Below are 21381 nucleotides of genomic sequence, written 5' to 3'. Positions count from 1 at the left end.
CCTGTCTCTGTGGTGGCCACCGACTAGGAAAGGGAAGGGATAGGGCAGATACCCAAGGGTGTGAGGATGTACCTCAGGTGGCAGACTACTCACTTAGCATGTACTGAACCCCAGATTCGATCCCCAGAACCCCATAAACCACACAGGGGAGCCCATCGTAATCCCAGCAGGGAGGGGAGGTAAAGGCAGGGGGATTCAAAGTTTAGGGTCATCCTGGGCTATGTAACAAGTTTGAGTCCAGCCTGGGCTACACGAGACCCCCATCTCAGAAAAGCAAGCGAGGGACTGGAGAGATGGCGCAACAGTTAAGAAGGCTCGCTGTTACTTTGCAGAAGACCCGGATTCAGTTCCCAGCATGCACATTAGGTTTCTCGAAACCTATAGCTCCAGTCCCTGGGGATCCAATGCCCTCCCCTGGCCTCTGTGAGGAGGAGGCCTCAAATCCACATCAAAGCTGTCAGGAAATACTGAATACTGTGAAGGGAGGCAGGGAGGCTGGGCTGCAGACAGTGTGAGGGCCACATCGGGGGCCACATGCCTGATCACTCTCACAGGAGAAACTTGGGGCAGAGCCCGGACATAAAAGGAGACAGCTATGTGGGAAGAACCTTCTGGGCAGAGGGAGGTGCACGCAGGAGCAGCATGGCGGCCAAGACTTGAATGAAGTGAGCTGACAGGGAGAGAGGGAGCAGAAGCCAATAGAAGCAGGGAGGTCTTGAGGGCCTCATGGGCTAAGATAAGGACGGAACTTGTGAAGGTTCCAAGCGAGAGGATTAATTTGACTCCTGTGTTCACCACAGAAGGGCAGGGAGGAGGGGGTAGGAGGCCTGTAAGGCTGTAATAATAGTCCGGGTTAGTGATGCTCACTTTGGACTAACTGGTGAGACACGCTCAGGCCCTGGGCATGCCTAAACGAAAGACCACAAGGTTGTGGATGGATAGGACAGGGGTGCAGGGTAGGAATTGCACCCAGGCACTGCTGGGAGCAGTGCCCTTGTGAGTGGTCAAGTGAGCTGGCCCGCTGAGAGGAGCAGGTGGCTAGCTGTCAGTATGGCTGGGACACCGTCTGGCATGGACTCAGATTGAGACCCCAAGGATGTCAGAGACAGGCTGCTGAGCAGACAGCAGGGGGCTGATGGGCAAGAGAAGGTCAGGCCTGGGCCATTACTGTGGAGACAGCAGCGGGTGGGGTGGGGAACCACAGAGTGGGTGAGCTCACCAGAGCAGAGGGCAGGGGAGACTGCCTGGTTGGAGGCAGAGCCTGAAGTCTAGGTTTGGGGTGTGAGTCAGGGGTGGAGGCAGGAAAGGTGGGTGACAGCAGCTGAGCCAGAAGAGGGAGAGACTAAGGAAGGGAGCCGCGGTTATGTGGACTGAGTGAGTGCATTGTAGGAGGAGACCTCAGGAGCCGGCTCATGGGTGGCCAGCAGATAGGAAATTTCTTGCAGGAGAGAACAGGAGAGCTGGGGACAACCCAGCCATGCTTCCTAGGAACCTTTTGTAGAGGTGTGTGGAGAAATGGGGCGACAGATACAGGAGATATAGGGTATGGGAAATCCTCCTCCTCCTCTCCCTCTTCCTCTTCTTCCTCTCCCCTCCTCCATTTCCTCCTCCTCCTTTTCCTCTCCCCTCCTCCTCTTCCTCTTCCTCTTTCTCCTCTCCTCCTCCTCTTCCTCTTCTCCCTCTTCTTCCTCTTCTCTTTTCTTTCCTCCCTCCCTCTCTCTATCTCTCCCAGGGAAGGGTCTTAGACCCTTAAGCCCAGGTTGGCCTTAGACATGTTGTGTTTCCAAGGATAAACTTGAATTTCTGATTTTCTTTTTTGGTTTTTCTAGACAAAGTTTCTCTGTGTAGCCCTGGCTGTCCTGGAACTCGCTCTGTAGACCAGGCTGGACTCTAACTCATAGAGGTCCTCCTGCCTCTGTGTCCCAAGTGCTGGGATTGAAGGTGTGTGTCACCGCTGCCTGGTGGACTTCTATCCTGCACCTTCCAGAGAGCTGGGACAGGCACGTGTCAGGTTTTATGTGGTGCTGAGAGTTGAACCCTGGGCTTTGCGCGTGCTCGACAAGGTACCCGGTTAGTTGAGCTATAGGCTCAGCCTTGCTTAAAGGTCTGAGCTGGGTGGAGGTGGCGCTCACCTTTGGTCCCAGCACTCGGGAGGCAGAGGCAGAGGCAGAGGCAGAGGCAGAGGCAGAGGCAGAGGCAGAGGCAGAGGCAGAGGCAGAGGCAGAGGCAGAGGCAGAGGCAGAGGCAGAGGCAGAGGCAGAGGCAGAGGCAGAGGCAGAGGCAGAGGCAGAGGCAGAGGCAGAGGCAGAGGCAGAGGCAGAGGCAGAGGCAGAGGCAGAGGCAGAGGCAGAGGCAGAGGCAGAGGCAGAGGCAGAGGCAGAGGCAGAGGCAGAGGCAGAGGCAGAGGCAGAGGCAGAGGCAGAGGCAGAGGCAGAGGCAGAGGCAGAGGCAGGTAGACTTCTGGGTTGTGGGTCAGCCTGGTCTACAGAATGAGTTCCAGAATAGCCAGGGGTACACAGAGAAACTCTGCCTTAATAACCAAACAAGACAAGACAAGGTCTGATATGTAGCCCTGGCTGGCTTGTAACTTTCAAGGTAGACCAGTCTAGCTTCCAATTTGTGGTGACCCTGTCCCTGCCTGCTAAGTGCTGGGTTACAGGCATGAATCACGCTGCCTGGTAATACCCGTGTTTTTAAGGTGGGCATTCACAAAGCTGTAGAGATGAGCTAAGATGTGTGCTGCTGACCTCAGTGTTAACCCAGGGAGTGACTCTGCTGCTGGCCGCACGCTCTTCTTCCTTCTGCACCTGAAGTTTTACCTCCCTCTGGTGTGAGCACAGAGGCCAGCCAAGTGAGGAGCAGGTGTCACACACTGCCCCCCAACATGATATGAAGGCAGTGACAGGCCAGGCAGGTGCTCCTGCTCAAGAGACCCTCAGGGTCTCATTAGTGTGTGTGTGTGTGTGTGTGTGTGTGTGTGTTGTGTTGTTCTGTGTGTTGTGTTTGTGTGTATCTTGTGTGTGGTGTGTTGTGTATGGTATGTGTGTGTGATTTTGTGTGTATGTGATATGTGTGTGAGTTGTGTGTGTCTGTGTGTGTTTCATTGTGTGTGTGGCATTTGTATGATGCATGTGTATATGGTGTATGTGTGTGTTTGCGTATACGATGTGTATGGTGTGGTATGTATGGTGTGTGTATGTGCTGTGTGGTATATGTGTCTATGTATGTATGTGTGTGTGGTGTGTGGGGTATATGTGTGTGTATGGTGTGCATATGTGGTATTTGTGGAGTGTGTGTGGTGTACTGTATATGGCGTATATATGTGTGTATTTGTGAGTGTGTGTGTGTGTGTGTGTGTGTGTGTGTGTGTGTGTGGTGTTTCCATGTGCTTAAAAGGGTCAGAGGACAACTTTTGGGACTCAGTTCTCTCCTTCCACCTTGTTGAGACAGGGTCTTTTTTTTCCTGCTGTAGCTCTCACACCCCAGTGTAACTGGTCCATTAGCTTCTGTGCACCTCTCCTGTCTCTGCCTGTCTTGCTGTGACTGCAGGCAGGGGTGTGATGCTGCCTTGAGCTGTGTTTGTGTGTGTCTTCCAGGGACTGACCTGAGGCTGTCAGGCCTGCAGGGCCAGCTCTTTCACCCGCTAACGTTTGCACATTCCTAACCTGAATTCTCAGCCTGCAGAAGTCTCCACACCATCCTCGTGATCTGGAGGAGTGGAGGTCACAGGGAGGGGCCCCAGACGGGGTCACCTTGTACTAGGTCCTAGTAGGCCCTTGCTGCCCTTCTGGGTGGGCTGCCATTAGACGATGGTGATAAGTGAACTGTGGGTATGGAGGTGATGCTGTGCAGCTTAGCGCCCACCCGAGTGCGTGCTGAGCCCTCAGCTGCATGTCCTCTTACTGAGAGATCCCTTGGTGAGCTCCGGTCAGGTCCCAGGCCAAGTCTGCTCCTCACCCCAACCCTGGGAGCCTTAGGTACTCAGTGTGTGCGCATGCACCCGTTCACTTAGCAGGAGAGTTATCCCAGTTTGGACTCCGTGAGCTCCAAGGATGTTCTGCCCCAGAGCACTCCACATAGCATCTTCCTGGAGTGGGTTGCAATATCCATCTGCCCCATATAGGGCCCTGTCTGTCAGAAGTCTGGGCTGGGTCATTCCTACCACTGGTGCCTGCCACCTGAGGACAGGTATCTGGGTCTCTCTGGCATTGAGGCTAGCAGAAAGGGGGCACTGTGCTCATGAAATGCTTATTGAATGGCAAAGGGGTGAGAGACTTGGGGTGCAAGGGAAGAGGGGGTGAGATTAACCCCGTGGAGGTCAGGGCAAATGAATTGGGGTCCTAGGGACATTGCCAACGTGGTGACCTGGTCTCAGTGTTGAGGCCACACATGGACTTTGAATGCTTCTGACATTTGGGGCTGGATGTCATGGGACATGTGTTTGCATCTCCCACCATATCCCAGAGTCCCCTTAAGATGCCCTCCCCAGGTCCCTTGGCTCTAGCCTACCACCCTTCCCCTGCCTGTCCTAAGGCTGTAGAACCTCAGAGACCATTTTTCCCACCTTAAGCTCCCGATGACGATAACGCAAGCTCGGTCACTTCATTAGGCCCCGACTTTCCTGCTCTCAGAAATAAGGGCCACAGAACTCCCTCTTAGCCTGGTACCTGTTCCTTTGGAAGTGGCTTCCTTTTCCAGGTAGGGAAGCTGACTCAGTCCAGTCCAAGGGAGTGACGGACAAGCCCAAGCTTCAAGCTCACTCATCTCTGCTCTCCTCTCCGGGTCACAGCTTGGGATGTGGCTGGGAGCCCAGAATCCCCAGAGAAGAGGGCGGGGCAGTACAGCTGATGGACAGGAGGAGCTCTTCATGTGCACTCCGGCCTGGCATGGACCCTGGGGACAGCAGGGTTAATGTGCCTGGGACTAAGAGGGGGAGGGAGTCTGAGTCTGGTGACAGCCAGCTTCTCCTCCAGCCAAAGGCTTCTCCAAAGGGCTCTGGTTTCCAGGGCAACAGACCCCAGGGTCCCTCCCCTCTGGCCTGGCTATGGGGTTGCTCCTTCCCACAAAGGCCCAGGGGGCGGTGCCTCTCTCCTTTCCTTCATTGACCAGGGGCTGGCCTAGGAGATGGTTGGGGTGGGGCGGGCACCTACCCTGAGTTGGGGACAAGGGATCCTTTGTTCCTGGGTTGCCTCCATTGACCAAGTCTCTCCCACCCCAGGGAGGAGACTCCCTCCCTGTTTTCTATAAAGAAAGGAAGTTAAGAGACAAGAGTCTGAATGACCCAATGTCTGGGGGCTCAGTGTCTGCATGGCCCTGAGGGGAGGAGCCAGGGCCTGCTGTCTCTTTGGTCCCGCTCTGCTGCCTGGAGGGAGCTCCCTCTACCCTGCATGCCCCTTCCTCCGTAGGCAGCAGCTGAGGCACAGCCCTGCCTTCTCTTCCAGTGCCTCCAATCTCAATGGCCTCTAGACTTCAGGGAGGTCCCTCACCCCTCTCAGGCTCCGGTCCTTCTGGGAAGGAAGGAATTCAGATGGGGACTGGCGACTGAGGGAGACACGGGTTGACTTCATTTCTGCCCCTTGGCTGGTCCTGGACTGGAAGAGCCATCTGTGGAATAGAATCTCCCTGTTAGGGCATTTGTGAAGAACTGACGTGTGGCCTTGTGCCATCCCCATGGCTCTTAAGCTGAGGCCAGGACCACACTGTGATCACTCTTGATTCCTCTCTGCCCATTGCCTTTGTGAGCCTTCCCTGTGTGGGATCTCCATCAGGCGGCCCTTGCTGCTGAGGAATTAATTCCAAGGGCTGTACTTTGCACGGTAGCCATGATGCCCCCTCCTGGCTGGACTCAACCCATTTCTTGCATAGAGCTGTTGGCGCTGAGTCCCGTGGGAGGGTTTTAGTGCATGTTTCCCCTCCCTCTACCTGAAGTCTGTCCCTTTATCCCCAAGTGGGGACATGCTCTGTATTAAGTTGGGCAGCTGTTACAGGCACTTGCTGTAGGCCACACCCTGGCCACCGTTCCCGGAGGTGACGTGCAGCCCAGTACATCCCAGAGCTTCTGGTCTAGTGAGCAAGACCCCTGTAATAGGGGGCTGTGTCACCAACCTTGTGTGTGTCCTGTGTTGGTTCCGAAATAGCTTCTTGGCTTAGGAGTAGCCACGCCCCAAGTCAGAACCTCTATGGGTCTTTTTTAGAAAGTTCTGCAGCCAGGGACCAGAAGCTACGTTGTGAGGTGAATCAGGGGAAGGGTCTCAATGGAGGAAGCGGGAGTGGGTTTTGAAGGTTTAAAAGGAGTTTGCCGATGGAGAGAGGATTCCATCTGGAGAGAACCAACCATCTGAACCAAGGCCCAGAGATCTGAAGCAGGTTCCCGCTGTCACGGGCAGCAGAATTCCAGAACAGGATGAACAGGACGGGAGCCGCTAAGACTGGAGGGGCACAGGTGAAGGGCTAACGTGTAGGAGGGCCTTGCTTAGGGCCTAGATGAGGAAGGGGCTGACCAGAGTGGTCAGGCTGTGGAATAGCCACTGGGATTTCTGAGGTGGGGACCAGTTGGCCAAGTACCTGTCTGATGAGAGCTGGAAGCCAGAGAGACCCCGGAGGACAGTGGCCCAGCCCTAGCTCCTTGCTACCTGCCCCTCTATTCTCCACCTTCACCGGTTTTGTTGGTTTGCTTGCTTTTTTGCCATCCGGGAGTCAGACCTGCTGCCTCTGAGGCTGCAGTTCCTCAGCTGGGTGCCTGGGCCACAGTCTGTGTCTTGTGTCTCATTCAAGGGTGGCCAGAAGCTATCTGGTACAGATTAGTGCAGCTGGACTCTGCTCCTTCCCCAACCCTGCTGTCACCCTCCACTGTTGTCAGTGTCTGGCTTCACTCTCAGTCCTTCCTGAAGTCTCAGTCCCCCAGGGAGTGTTTCCTGGGGTTCAAGAGGGAGGAAGTGGGATGGGAGTCACCCTGAGAGTTACCCACATGCAGGCCAGTGTCTGGGAACTGTTTAGCTCGTGAGACCCACTGCCACCACACACCCATACTTAGACTTCAAGCCCAAGAAGAAGGGTAAACCCCAGGGACACCCATAGGCCAGCTGACGGAGTTACTAGCTGGGAAGGAAGACATGTCTGAGTGAGCTGCTGTGAGGGTGCTGGATGCTTCCTCTCTGGGGTCTGGCCACTGAGCTCCACACTGCCTACACACCATGTATCCCCCAGAGTCCACACTTTCTCCTCGTTCCCCCGATTCTCACACTGAGGGTCACCCCAAAGAACAGTGTGGTGTAAAAAGGAGCAGCTCTGGGGTCCCCTGCCTGTCCAGTCTTATTTTTTTATTTATTTTTTTTCTAAGATTTATTCATTTATTATATATAAGTACACTGTAGCTGTCTTCAGACATACCAGAAGAGGGCATCGGATCCCATTACAGATGGTTGTGAGCCACCATGTGGTTGCTGGGAATTGAACTCAGCACCTCTGGAAGAGCAGTCGGGTGCTCTTAACCGCTGAGCCATCTCTCCAGCCCCCAGTCTTATTTTTAAAAAGTGTCCGCAAGAGGAACAAATCTGTAATCCTACAGCCCGAATACCACATGGCCACTGATTCGATTTTAACAGTGGCCACACTGGCTATGGGACGGTTCGTCCTCCCATTCTTCGCCTTAGCTCAGGACATCTTTCTGCTCCAGGCAGGTGTTTCCTGGCACAGCCAGAACTGAGATCCATGCTCAGAAAGCCCTGGATTCAGATCCCACTTCGAGCCATGGCCTTTGCAGTCACTACCTGGCTTGTGTTCTGCCCGCTGGGGAAAGTCCGTCCCTTTCCTTGGACCCGGTTTCCACAATTGGTTAGCAGCTGTACCACATTTGAGTCCGTTTCCAACTCTGAGGATGTGCTGAGGGTCTTGGCAAGTGAGGGTAGGAGGAATGGAATTTTAAGGCCATCCTCAGCTACATAGTAAGTTTAAGGCCAACCTGGGCTACTCTGTTATTACTCTGTTTCGAGTAATAACAAGAAGAAAATGGTGACAGGTTGGTTGAGGGTGTGGAGTGTGATCCAGTAGTCCTGAGCCTGGGTTCCAACCTTAGGGTCAAAAAGAAAGTGTGGGTGGTTTTCACTACGTGGCTGCTTTTTCTATTCTTCCCTCTCCACTCTTTCTTTTTTTTTCTTTTGGTTTTTTTGAGGCAGGGTTTCTCTGTGTAGCCCTGGCTGTCCTGGAACTCTCTCTGTAGACCAGGCTTGCCCCAAACTCACAGATCCATCTCCCTCTCCCTCCTTTGTGCTAGGATTAAAGGCGTGCACCACCACCATCCTGCTTCTTTGTCTTTCCCACCCTAGTGCTCACTGCAAAGGGGCTGAGGGGTCTAAACAGAGGAGGTGAAAGGAGGGGCTTCCTTGCCATATTCACTGGCCTGTCACAGTTTTATCCTGGTTCTGTCCTCCCGGCCCTTTCCCTCTTTGCAAAATACAGCCAGGGGTGCTGAGGATGGGACTCTGTACAGAGTGCTTGCCAGCTTTGCCCAAAGCCCTGGGCTCAGCCTTCAGCATCGCATAGACTGGTCATTACAGTACACATCTGTGATCCCAGCACCCGGGAGGAGAGTGCGGAAGGATCAGAAGTTCCGAGTCAGCCTCAGCTATACGGCTTGAAGGCCAGCCTGGTCTAAGTATATGAGATCTTGTCTCTAAAATCACCAAACCAAAAAAAAAAATTCAAAAGGAAGGAGAAGGAAGGAGAGGAAGAGGAGGAGAGAGGAGGAGGGAGAGGAGGAGGAGGAGGAAGAAGAAGAAGAAGAGGAAGAGGTAGAGGAGGAGGAGGAGGAGGGAGGAAAAGAAATAAAAGAAATGTAGCAAGGTTCTGGAATGGCTGGATGGCTGGACCCCTGCCCTTGCCTGGCCACTTTCAGATGTTATATCTTCCCCTTCAAGAAAGCCTGCCAGGGGATTGGGGATTTAGCTCAGTGGTAGAGCGCTTGCCTAGCAAGCGCAAGGCCCTGGGTTCGGTCCTCAGCTCCAAAAAAAAAAAAAAAAAAAAAAAAGAAAGCCTGCCACAGGGAAGGTCTAGCTTGGCCCTGCCTCACAACACAATCACCTGGGCTCCATTCCTGTCTTGGAAGCGTCCAGAGCCTGTATAGCTCAGGGAATGCTTAAGTGTCATACTCCCAGCCAGCAGCTCCTGTCTTGAGCAGGTCCTGTCCTGCTTGGAGCACTCATCTACCTTCTAGGTGGCTCCTCCGTGTTATGGCCTTAAGGCCTCCGGGCAAGCATGTGTATACCCACTGTAATGATCAAAGCCTGGAGCTTTGAGAGGGGAGGGGAGGCCATGACCACACAGAGAAGGGCACCCACCATCACTCCAGGATGCTGCCTCTAGATACTCAGGGCTGCTCTGGGTCCCCTCAACTCTTGTGGTATGGAATCACAACAGAGTCCTGTTTACCACCCCTCATTGTGTGAGGATGGGATGGGCATACTGGCACACAGTCAGTCCTTCCAAGGCTCATGTTGACCTCAGCTGTCCTGCAAGGCATCCCATGGGTTAGGTCCTAGATCCTCATCTCATAGATGCAGATACCAGGGCTGTGCTGAGCTGGGCTGTCAGTAGTCACATGGGACTCTGGCCTGGGCCCCAACTCCAAAACAAACTGGTTGCCACAGCCGGTGTCTTCTGTGTTAGCAAATAACTGACTGGCAGAGACCGGTGTCCCTCAGTCCTCTTTGGAAGTTCGACCAGTGTCCTCCGTATTTCTTGTCACTCATGAGGGCCTGTAGAGGTGACCAGGGGTAGCTTTGAACCAGTCCCCTCCCTTTCCCACATCCTTCAGAGACTAGTGGCTTTGTGCAGGGTGGCAGTCGCAAGCCTGTGAGTGTGAGCAGGGCTCACTAGTGTATATCCTGGCTCAGAGTTTCCAGCCCCCTCCCCCCCCCTTTTAGCCTGGATCACGTGACTACAAAGTTCAACCCTTAAGTCCAGGGGAGCAGTGTAGCCAGGGCGATGCGATGAGCAGAGTCGCAGGGATCAGAGCCCCATGCTGTGTCCTGCTCTGTCAGCTGTCCCCCTTGACTGTGTGTCGTGACCTGGGGCAAATCCTTAACCTCTCCGGCCTCTGTTTCCTCCTCTCTGAATGCTGGGGTGATGTGGGAATTTGATGGGAAACAAGAAGAAAGTTTTCTGGTCCCTAAGCACTGTGGCATGTTAACCTGTCTCAGAAGAACCTTAGACTCTGAAGAAAGAGCAGGGGAGGAGGACATGGGACTTCTCAGCCTGGCAGAGAAGGGCTCTGAATGTCACTGTTGTCCCGACATCTTCGTGAGTCTGGGTGATGGTGCCTCCATTTTTCCTTCGTGAAACAGGCATTTGTTTTCCTGCCTTTGGGTCTTAGAGCTCATAAGGAAGATCTGAGGGGCTGAGCCCACTGGGAGGAGCCCTACAGGACAGCTTCCATTTGCAGCTGGGGTGACACCACTTGTGGGGGTGAGCCCTGAAGGCTTGTGAATTCACCTCCACAAGGCCCAGGTGCTGTGGGGCGGAGAAGCCGGATGCCCGCCACTGCTGTCTTACTCAAAACACCAAGGGGAACCAGGACAGCCTCTGCCTGTACAGCCAAGGCCAGTTAGCAAGTATAGCGCTGGGCTAGGAAATGGCCCAGTGTGTCAGAGTGCTTGCTGTGTGAGCACAAGGATCTGGGTTCAAATCCCCAGCACACAAGAAGTCAGATGTGGCCACAAGTCTGCCTATAACTCTAGCTGTGTGTGTGGAGTAGGTGGGCAGTGAGGAGGGTGGGGTGGGAGGGTAGATACAAGAGTATTTCTGGGCATACAAATACACACACATACTGTCACACATAATTAAAGATAACATATTTCTAAGGTGATGTTGAACTGGGGCTGTACAGTAGCAGAGTGCTTATCTAATACATATAAGCCTCTGGATTCTAACCCAGTGTCAGAACGCAAATTAACCCCATTTCTCTGTGCACCATTCTGAAGTCAACAAGCATTAAACAAAACCAGGCTGGAGAGATGGCTCAGTGGTTAAGAACACTGACTGCTCTTCCAGAGGTGCTGAGTTCAATTCCCAGCAACCATAGGGTGGCTCACGACCATCTGTAATGGGATCTGATGCCCTCTTCTGGTGTGTCTGAAGACAGTGACTGTGTACTCATATACATAAAATAAGAATTTTTAAAAAAAGAATCAAAAAACCCAAATAGTAACAGTACAGAGGTGTGAACAGGCTGAGGTGGTCAGCAGTCCCCGGGTTTGAGGGACTAGGCTTCAAGATCCCCAGGGTCACCTGACACGCCCAGACAGTGCCTAGCACTTTATGCTTTAGAAGCAGGGCTGTCAGTGAGCATAAAACATTAATGATAACGAGAAGTAAGGAGGCAGAACATTTGTGGGAACCCTCTGGATAAAAACTACAGTTAGGGAAGGCAGACTCTCTGACCCTCAGGGTCCTTCATGGAATCCCGCTCCCTCTCAGGGAGTGAAGGGAGATGCCCGCTGCCCCAGGTTGAGATGCAGTGACCCAGGACATGTGGGTGTGTGGCAGAGCATTAGCCTGTGATCCAGGGGACAACAGCAGAGCCCTGGTGACACACTTGACTTTGAGGTGGCTGAAGTAGAAGATGATATCATGAATGGGGGAACAAGTTTGTGACAGCTAGTGAGTATGTTGGATTGTTCTGGAAACATTTTATTTTATTTTATTTTATTTATTTATTTATTTTTTGGTTCTTTTTTTCGGAGCTGGGGACCGAACCCAGGGCCTTGCGCTTCCTAGGCAAGCGCTCTACCACTGAGCTAAATCCCCAACCCCTATTTTATTTTATTTTGAGACAGGGTTTCTCCGTGCAGCCCTTACTATCCTAGAACTTGCTCTGTAGACCAGGCTGGCTTCAGACTCAGAGATTCACCTGCCCCACCGCTACTCAGCTTAGAAGGATTGTTAAGAGACTAACATTTGCTGTTTCTGTGTGTATGTGTGTGTGCGTGTGCGTGTGCGTGCATGTGTGTGTGTGTGTGTGTGTGTGCACGCACGCTTGCTTGCATGTGCTTATACAAGCGTGAAAGCATGCATGCTTGTTTGTGTTTGTGTGGTGCCCAGAGGGGCCAGAAGAGGGCATCAGATCCCCTGGCTGTAGACAGCTGTGAGCCACAGTGTGGATCCTGAGTCCTCTGCAAGAGCAGCCAGTGCTCTTAACCACTGAGCCATCCCTCCAGCCCCAGGGTTCCTTAAAGAGCACAAATAGTGTATGTCTTTGGGTTTGAATCCTGCCTCTTCCTAGCTGGGTGATCTTGGGCACGATGCAGGCAGACTCCAGACCTCATTTTCTTTTTTTTTTTTCTTTTTTCTTTTTTTCGGAGCTGGGGACCGAACCCAGGGCCTTCCGCTTGCTAGGCAAGCGCTCTACCACTGAGCTAAATCCCCAACCCCCAGACCTCATTTTCTTATTATGATGTGTCAGTCCACACAAGTGCTTGTTATGGGCTTGGGGTGACCTCTGAGCTGCATGAGCCCCGTGAATGTCCCCATCATGATCTTTTTACTGTCATTCTTGCGCATTCCATTTCTATTTGGTAAAAATAAAAGCTATTTTTAGTTAGTGAAAACAAAAGGAAAACAGGTCCACAGTCAGTTGGTGACATGGTCAGGCTTGACGGAGCTCTCTGCTCTTTTCTTCAGGCTTGATTCCCTGCCTGGAGGGAGGACTAGAAGGGCAGCTACCACATTAGAGGCACAGGGACATCTGACAAGGTTGCTCCAGAGCCTGGGGAGCCCGGTCCCCCGTGGCCCAGCCTGCTCTAAGTGTAGGGAGTGACCTGTACCATCTGGGATTCTGTCCCTGTCCTGTGCCAACCACCTCTTTGTAGCCCGGTGCTTCCTACAACTGTGAACCTAGGTTGGTGGCTGCTTGCCAGCTGACCAACCCTATAGGGCAGGACAGTGAGCAACAAGAGAGGGTGGCTTTTGTCATGGGCACAGGAGTCAGAGCCAGGGGAGCCTGTGGTGTTGGGGCTATCACGAGGAGGAAATGTCCAGCCATATTCATGACCATCTGATCCAGGGCACTATGGTTTCTAGAGCATGGGGACTCGGCTGTTGAAGTGTAACTCCAGGCCCTGGGCTAGAGGACGGGGCAGTGGGGACAGACCTTCTTGGCTAGCCCACAGTCTCCTAAGAGCTGGCCCCTTGACAGTGGGCTAAGGCAGATTGCGGCTGCAGTGAATTCTGGGAAGATGGGGATTTCTACCATGCAGCTGGCAGTTTTTCTATAAGTTAATGATTTATACCGGATGGAGGCCAGGCCCTTTCTGGGGCTGCCGGGAAGAGCGTGCGTGGGGCTGGGCTGGAGCTCGGCTTATGAAGCAGGCTCGCTTGCTGTCCCTCCCTCAGGTTATCTGACCGTCTCTGGCTTTCTTTCCACAGGCGAGCATCGAGACGGTGATAGACTGAGCTAGACCCTGTCTGATGGCTTCCTCGAACCCTCCTCCACAGCCTGCCATAGGTACTGTACCACAGGGTCCCAGTTACAGGGCCGGGCTATACTGGTGGGTAGGTTGAGCTCTACGGGTTATATGCACCGTGTCTATCTGCCTCAGGCTCCCTATCCACAAAATGGATCGTGTCAGGCATCTTCTGATGACCTGTTTGTTGCCTAAGATCACCTGCAGAGATGGACAGTTTGGGGACTGGGGTTGAGGGGGATTTGGGGCTCAATTTGAAGGTGCAAATTGGGATTGAGTCTGACCATACGATTGGATCTTGGAAGTATCCCAGTCTTGACTGTTTTAAGAAAGGAAGAAAAAAATATTTACCCAACAAAACCACTTGTTGATCTGGAATGTAGCCCAGCTTCCTGTGTTTTACTTGGCACCCCCTTCAGTGGGGCCCCAGCTACCACAGGGTGGCATCTGGACCCTGTCCTGGTGGACTGGGCCATGGCCATTTTACCCACAATCCCAGCTTCCTGCCCTCTTGTCTCCCCCTGCCCCTTCCCGACCCCTGCAGGGAGGGAAGCAAGTAAATCTGCTACAGCAAGGGCTCCTCCGTTAGTCATCCGCTTTCGGATCCTGCCGCTGCCTGCCACTTGCACTGTGAGCTTTGTTATAGGACATGGTGTCTCTACAGCTCAGTGTCCTTGTCCATAAATCTGGGATGATAATGATGCCCTCTTTAGTACTGTTGCAAGGTTTAAGCACACATACGGGACTGCGTGTGGCAACCAGTGCTCAGTGAATAGGAGTGTGCGTCATCGAAGGGCGGGGATAGCCTGTGCGAATCCTCCCTGAGTGTCTAAGCCTTATGGGACCAGAAGATGAGGCTCTTTCCCTCTGGAATGTCCCTTCGTGAAGTATGATGAAGCCACCAGTTTGCGGTTCAGTACCACCGGCACTGCGGTGGGAGGGGCCTGCCGTGGTGGGTGGAGCTTGCTGCGGTGGGAGGAGCTTCCCAGAGGAGGTTAGGTTTCTAACAGCAATGGTGGCTCCTAGTGTTTCTGTTTCCTAGACTCACTTAGATTGACTTTCTTGAGGACGGGGTGTGTCTGTCAAGGCCACGAGTGACTGGCACCTGTCATGCCACCTGTCCAGATGGTGAGAGAGGGCTGGGCTTCCAGTCACCTTGGGCTGGGTCGCTGGATCTTCCCTCTGATAAAGAGAGCTGTGGGGTATCCTGGGGAAGGGATGGAGGGCAGCCAGCTGGGAGAGGGTTTTTTTGCTGTGCCAGAGGCCTCGGGTTCCTCTGGTTCCTGCCACTGACTCCCCCTCCCCTGCTCCCCGTCCCTTTCTTGGTCACTGACTCCTGCTGTCCCAGCGAGCTGCACCCACTCCCCATCCAAGCTCTTAGCATGATTCTTCACCCTTCTGGCTCTCTGAGGGTAGCCTCATGCCTGGTCCTATCCCAGGCCCTAGTAAGCATTAGCTGGCTCCTCTTCGTGCATGACCTTGTCTCTCCTGGTGCACCCCCCCCCCCTTGGGATCCTCAGTGAGCCCCGAAACCTCAGGTCAATGTCTTAACTTCCTCACAATCACTGACTCAGGGCTGCTGCCGCCAGGAGCTGCTGGTTGGATTTCTGGTGACAGATGAGAATAGCTGGAGCTCTTTGTACTCCTGAAGGAGGAGCAGAAGTGACCTGATCTCTTGACCACCCCTGGGGGAGCCGGTGTGACCTGGGCTGGCCTGTGAGTCGGAAGAGACAGCTCATGTTAGCCACGGGCATAGATGGGACTCCGGCTGTACTAATAATCATGCTGGTGTCAGGAGAATATGATGTCATTAATGATAGCAATGTGCCTGACATTGTCATGCAAATATCTGGTAGTCACTGAGCCCTTGCACCAGGGGCCTCCATGTAAGCCTGTCTATCCTCAAGCAGTCCTGGAGCCCTGTGACCCCATTCTTGAGAGCAGAGGCCAAGCAAAGTGTGGCAGTCAGGTCCCTCCATGCTCACCCTACAGCTGATGCTCAGGGTTGAGCAGGGACCCTTAAGACCTTAGTCACTGGTGACACCTGCCACACGTGCATGGAACGGCGGGAGCGACAGACAGAGGGCACTGAGTGTCTGGGCATCCGTGAAACAGGATGGGTCTGTGTCATACACTCCCCAGATAGCAGACAGGGACTACGTGGACATTTACTCTGGGATTGAAATTTTATTTTGAGCGCTGGGTGTGGTGTCAAATGTCTCTAATCCAAGCACTCCCTCTCACCACAGTGTGTTGGAGGCAGGAGGATCAGAATTTCAAGGTCATTCTCAGCTACATAGTGAGTTTGAGACCAGCTTATGCTACACAAGACCCTGTCTCTGAAAACCAAATGAGGGGGAGGGGGTCTCAGGGTCTCCATGGCAACCCTATTGACCAGTGGCAGGCAGATAAGGGCCTGAGGGGGTGGGAACAGGGGAAGACATCTGAGAAAAGAGCATCTCAAGCCTGGAGCAGCCAGTGCAAAGGTCCTGAGGCAGGACCTAAGACCAGTGTGACTGGAGTAGAGAGAAAAGGGAGATGGCAGAGGTTCTCTGTATACAAGCACACACACACACATGCATGCATACATGTGCATATGCCCATGTGTACACAGACACATATGTACACACTGTCCATATAGTTGACACAACTGTCGAAACAGTCTCAAAACTGTATTCGATATGGGCTGGCAAGATGGCTCAGCTGCTCAGTGATGGTAATTGCTGCCAAGCCAAAAGATCTGAGTTCGATCCCCAGGACCCACATGGCGGAAGGAGAGAAATGGCTATCAAAAGTTGTTCTCTGACTTCCACCAGAGTGCCCTGGCACATACATACATACATACATACATACATACATACATACATACTACATACATACACACATACATACTACATACATACATACACACAATACATACATATATACACAAAAAAATTGTGCCCAGTCTTATTTTCTTAACAGAAATCTTTAAAATATCTGAAATTGTCAACCCAATGCTGAGTGAATGATACTTGGAGTTGAACCACCAAGTGCGGTTTTATGAGCAGCATTGTGTAGTAATTATATAGTTTTAGACGTCTGAAGTGAGTGACTCATTTCTGATTTGCTCGTTTCTTGTTTTTGAGGCAGGGTTTCTCTGTGTAGCCCTGGCTATCCCGGAACTCACTCCGTAGACCAGGCTGGCCTCAAACTCAGAGATCTGCCTGACTTTGTCTCCGCGATTCATTTGTTTAACATTTTATATTACTGTGTGTGTGAGTGTCAGTGTGCCCGTGGAGGTCAGAGGATAGCGTTGTGGAGATGGGCGTCTTTTTACGTCTCTATGTGGCCTCCACTGTGGAACTCAGTCCTCTGGTTGTCGTCAGTGGGCCACGAGTGACTTCACCCCTTCCCAAGCCATCTTTCTGGGCCCAGAGGTTTAGTTTTTGAAAAAGATTATTTTCATGTGTATGTGAGTGTGGGTGCCTATGTCTGTGTCTTTGGAGATCAGGAGGCAGCATGGGGTCCCCTGGAGCTGGGTTACAGGCGGTTGTGAGCTGCCGGATGTGAGTGTTGGGAACTGAACTCAGGCCCTCTGGAAGCTCTCCTAACTGCTTGGGCAGGATCTCCCTCTGTAGCTCAGGCTGATCTCAAATCTGTAGTCCTCCTGCTTCAGCTTCCTGAGTGCTATGATGACAGGTGTCAGGCCCCACACTGATCAGGAGAGCTTGTCTCATCTACAGTGTACCCCTGAGTGGCATGCCTGAGTACCTCCTGGCCACCACAGAGAAACTTGGTACTGGAGGTAGCCACCTGCTTGTCCATGTGCTATTGCGTCCACTCTGCTCTCTGCTCTAGCCTCTCTCCCCACCACTCATGTCCTCAGGGGTCTCAGACAGGCTCCGTGTCTATCACTCAAGTTAGAGCTCTTAGAGCCTTGTCAATGCTGGGGACAATATTTACCCTGGAAATTCCCAACTCGTAGCGATTTGCTCCCTGGGAGAACATATAGCAATGTTTGGAGACACTTTGGGGTGTCATATTGGTGGGGGGCTACTGTCCCAGAGTGGGGTGCTGCTGAACCCCCACTGTGTGTGGGAAGGAGCCACGGTGGTACTGTCCCTTGCTGTCAATGATGTTGAGGCTAAGGAATGTCTGAGGCCCTGCAGCCAGCCCTAAGGAGTTCTGCTTTTCCTTTTTCATTGTACCAGGGAGGGAACCCGGGGGAGTGATGTGACTTGCATTGGTGAGATTCCGCCCTCCGCTCTCTGCTCCCTACCGCAGGAGGGTCCTCAGTGTCAGGAGTGTACCCTCATGGACAGAAACCACAGTTCTTCAGTATTTAGACCAAAACCGTAGGGCCACAGCCTGGTCCAATGGGGCCCTGAAAGTAAAGAGCAGAGTCTGCTGTGGTATTTGAGATCCATAGTTGGCGTAGATCACACGCCATATGGAGTAAGCCGTGCAAGGCCAGGGTGAGCCAAGCGAGAGACCGAGAGACCGGAGCAGAGGGAGGCACCTTGTCTGTGAGCTAAGGGATACCTCTGTGCTGGGCTGTAAAGAATGAGGAAGTGGGCAGAGGACCAACCAGGAGGGAAGGAGGAGCAGGAAGTGAGGCCCTACTGGAGACCTCTGTGCTGGGAACTCAGGTTTCACACCTAGCTACAGCCATCCCTGTCCCAGTGCCTGGGTGTCATCTGCTCCCCGCCCCCCACCTCCCCACAGGTCCCAAGAGACGAGCTTGCTCACTCTCACTAACCCCTACACAGAAAGCACTAGCACAGAAACACCCAGGAATAGGTGTCTTCCAAGCGCATTTTAAAGGACTGGGAAATCAGCCTGGCGTGCGGTGCCTGCCTTTAATGCCAGCATCTACGAACCAGAGGCAGGTGGATCTCTGAGTTCCAGGCCAGCCAGGGCCTTGTCTCAAAAGGCTGAAAGGAGAGACTGTCTGCAGAGCACCTCTACTGCCCTCTTCTCCTCAGAGAACTGACCTAGGGCCCAGCAGACCTTCTGGCTTGAACAGCCTGAGCCCAGTTTCTAGAGCTGCTAACCAGCCTTCAGACACTGCCCCACAGCCCACTAACCCCTCCTCTCTTCCAGGAGATCCCCTGGCTCCCAGAGCTCCAGGCCCCTCCCCCGAGGTGGAGGAGGACTCCGGAGAAGCCTTTGAGTTTGATGACAGTGACGATGAGGAGGACACCAACACTGGCCTGGTTGTCCCTGGCCTCGCCCCTGAGAGGGACACAGAGCCCTCACTGATCTGCTTTGACACTGTCCCCAGCTCAGGTGAGGTGTCTCTGGAAGTCCTGGCGGCAAGTGGGAATTGCAGACAAGTCCCAGAGAACTGGTGGGGAATCTCAGGCTCCCCGGGTCTCCAGTAAGCAGGAAAGGAGCCACTGGAAGAGACTATATCCTGCTTCTCTTGGGAAAGAAATTCCTGGCATTCCTGCAACATCTGGCTTGCTCTCTGTCGGGGCCTAAATGGAACGGCTTGGCCGGAGTTTCTGCTACACAAGCCCTAAGCTCTTGTAGCCTTCCAGCCATGGCTCCAAAGAACCCATCTGTCTGTTCGGGGAGCCAGCACCCCAGGGGTGGGAGGGTCCAGTCATGTTGTCTGTAAATGCCAGCTGCTGGGCTCTCAGATCTGTCATCTGGGCTACACTGGGGACTGGATCAGCAGGAACTTCCTACGCATAGCAACTCTTCCAAGAGCTGGGGTTGGTGGAAGCCTGGCAGGGCAGGGTGCTGGTTCTGACTGAGGTTGGGCCAGTGGGGCGGTGTGGGCCAGCAGGACAGGTAGGGAGCTTACTCCATAGAGAGGGGTCAAGGGATAGGCAGAGGATTCTACAGGCACCATGGTTCCTTGGAGAGGCGGGGAACAGAGGGTGGGAATGGGCTCAGTTCCTGGGGCCAGGCTCTGCCTCACAGGCTGTCTCTCTCTGCTCTTCCCATAGACCTGGACCCAGCGGCTGCACCACCCCAGACAGAGTAAGTGACCTTTGCCCACTGGGAAAAGAGTGGAGTTGGTCAGGGGTGTGGGACAGGGTGGGACAGTGGTTAGAGAGTACTGTGGTTCGTTAAGACCCTTCGCCCGGACGAGGTCAGTGCTGAGGCTCGCTGTGGTGGCCTCTTTCTCTCTTTTGCCTGGGAGCCTGTTGCATCGGAGCGGGGAGGCCTGGCCCCAGACCCACATCCAGGCCTCTCACTGCCCTAGTGGTCTTGGTGGACTCACAGACTCTCCCAGCATCCTTGTGTTCCTGCTTGAAACGGAAGGGAGAGGAGATTTGCTCCTTGGAGCAGTCCTTGGGAACTAAGATGCTGTGTGGTTACTTCTGCTAATCAGTCCATTTCTTTCATTTTTTAAAATTAAAAATTTTATATTTAGTGTGTGAGTGTGTGTGTGTGTGTTGTGTGTACATGTGTGTAAGTGTGTGTGTGCATGTGCCATGGTTCATGTGCGGAGGTCAAGGGATAACTAACAGGAGTCAGTTTTTTTCTTCCAACTTTTAGGACCTGGGGAATTAATTGAACTTGGCAACAAAGACCTTCACCCGCTGAGCCATCTTTCTGGCTAGTCTTTATTTTATCTTGTTTTATTTTTGTGGGTGGGGGCAGACAAGTTTTCCCATAACCCAGGGTGGCTTTGAACTCACCACGCAGCAGACGATGACCACGAACCTCTGAATCTCTTGCCTCTACTTCTAAGATTATAGGCATGTGCCGCCGTGTCTGGTGCTGGGGAATAAACCCCGGGGCTTCCGGATGCCAGGCGGACACTCTGCTGAATTACATCCTTAGCCCCCTTTTAAAAAGAGTTCTTTTGTTTCTTTTTCTGGTTGAGACAGGGTCCCGTTTCAGTTGTACTAACTGGCAATCCTCCTGCCTCAGCCTCCCAAGTGCTAGCATTACAGGTGTGAGCTACCAGAGCTGGCTCCATTCTCGCTTTGCCGTTGTTGTTGAGGACTCTTTGCACCTTGTGTCTGGCGGCTCCCGAGAAGCAGGACACTTTGGTGGCTAAGGCCGCAATTCCCCGGCCTTTGTTAACCAGTCCAAGCACTGATGTTGGGGCCATATGGAAGCCAAAGTCCTCCTGGACTCCAGTAAACCGAACCACTGATTTTTTTCTGCTGTGCCTAGCTCAACTCACAGTCAGTGGTACTTAGAGTGGCTACTTAGATTTCTTATGTTAATTTATGTAGTGTGCAAGTGTGTTTGTACATCATGGCTCACAAATGGAGGCCAGGGGACAGCTTGCAGGAATGGGTTCTCTCCTGCCGTGTGAGTTGAAGGGACTGAACTCTGTCCTGATGCTTCCCTCAACCTGAGCCATTTTGGCAGCTCAGGGAAGGTAGCTTGAATCACAGTCACTCTATTCTCAGGGTAATAGAAAGCTCGTGTGTGTGTGTGTGTGTGTGTGTGTGTGTGTGTGTGTGTGTAAGGTGTGTGCGCGCACGCATGTGTTTCTGATGGTGAGGTGATAATTCGTGGCTTAAGGCATCTGGGGCCCTGAGTTGAGATCCTGGCTCTCCTGATGTGAAAAGGGGAGAGGAACCTTTTTGTCTCCTGGGGTGAGTTAAAGGCTGGTTCTCAGGCAGATGGCCCCAGGTCTCCAGCACAGAGGCCCTGGCAGGGAAGGGAGGGCCTCGTGCACATTCATTTCTCATGTTGAGTGGGTGGACCCTTAGGGTTTCTGCCTGGCGTGGGGTGGGTGAGCAATCTCAGTGTGTGGGCACCTCTCCTCTGTGATTAGCTGAACTGGATGAACGTGGTTCCTCTGTATTGCCTGTCTGTCTGCTCTGTTTGGAAGCCCCACAGGTACTAACCTGAAGAGAACTTCAGCCAGGGGTCTGGGAGGCAGGATGAAATAGACTAAGGATGGATATCCAGGGGCCTGGGGCATGATGGGAAGGGTGTCAGGAGCAAGAGTGTAAACTCACAC

General features: G+C 53.1%; 1 protein-coding gene across 6 annotated transcripts in view; it reads left to right on the top strand.

Annotated features, from left to right (window-relative positions):
• The window catches only part of Arhgef10l (Rho guanine nucleotide exchange factor 10 like), a 142989-nt gene that overhangs the window by 24289 nt on the left and 97319 nt on the right, over positions 1-21381 (top strand). For 5 of the 6 annotated variants that reach the window (XM_063288423.1, XM_039111324.2, XM_039111322.2 and 2 more), the window contains 3 exons: positions 13420-13498; positions 18543-18728; positions 19397-19430. In XM_063288423.1, the coding sequence (XP_063144493.1) occupies positions 13462-13498; positions 18543-18728; positions 19397-19430 (257 nt within the window). In that variant the 5' untranslated portion in view covers positions 13420-13461. Of the gene's footprint in view, positions 1-13384; positions 13499-18542; positions 18729-19396; positions 19431-21381 lie in introns of those variants that run through there. The other variant, NM_001427747.1, reaches the window with a different exon arrangement.

This window comes from Rattus norvegicus, chromosome 5, assembly GCF_036323735.1.
Source record: "Rattus norvegicus strain BN/NHsdMcwi chromosome 5, GRCr8, whole genome shotgun sequence".
Classification (NCBI taxonomy): domain Eukaryota; kingdom Metazoa; phylum Chordata; class Mammalia; order Rodentia; family Muridae; genus Rattus; species Rattus norvegicus.
The sequence above is the reverse complement of the archived record's forward strand: the minus strand, read 5'-3'. Positions and strand labels throughout refer to the sequence as shown.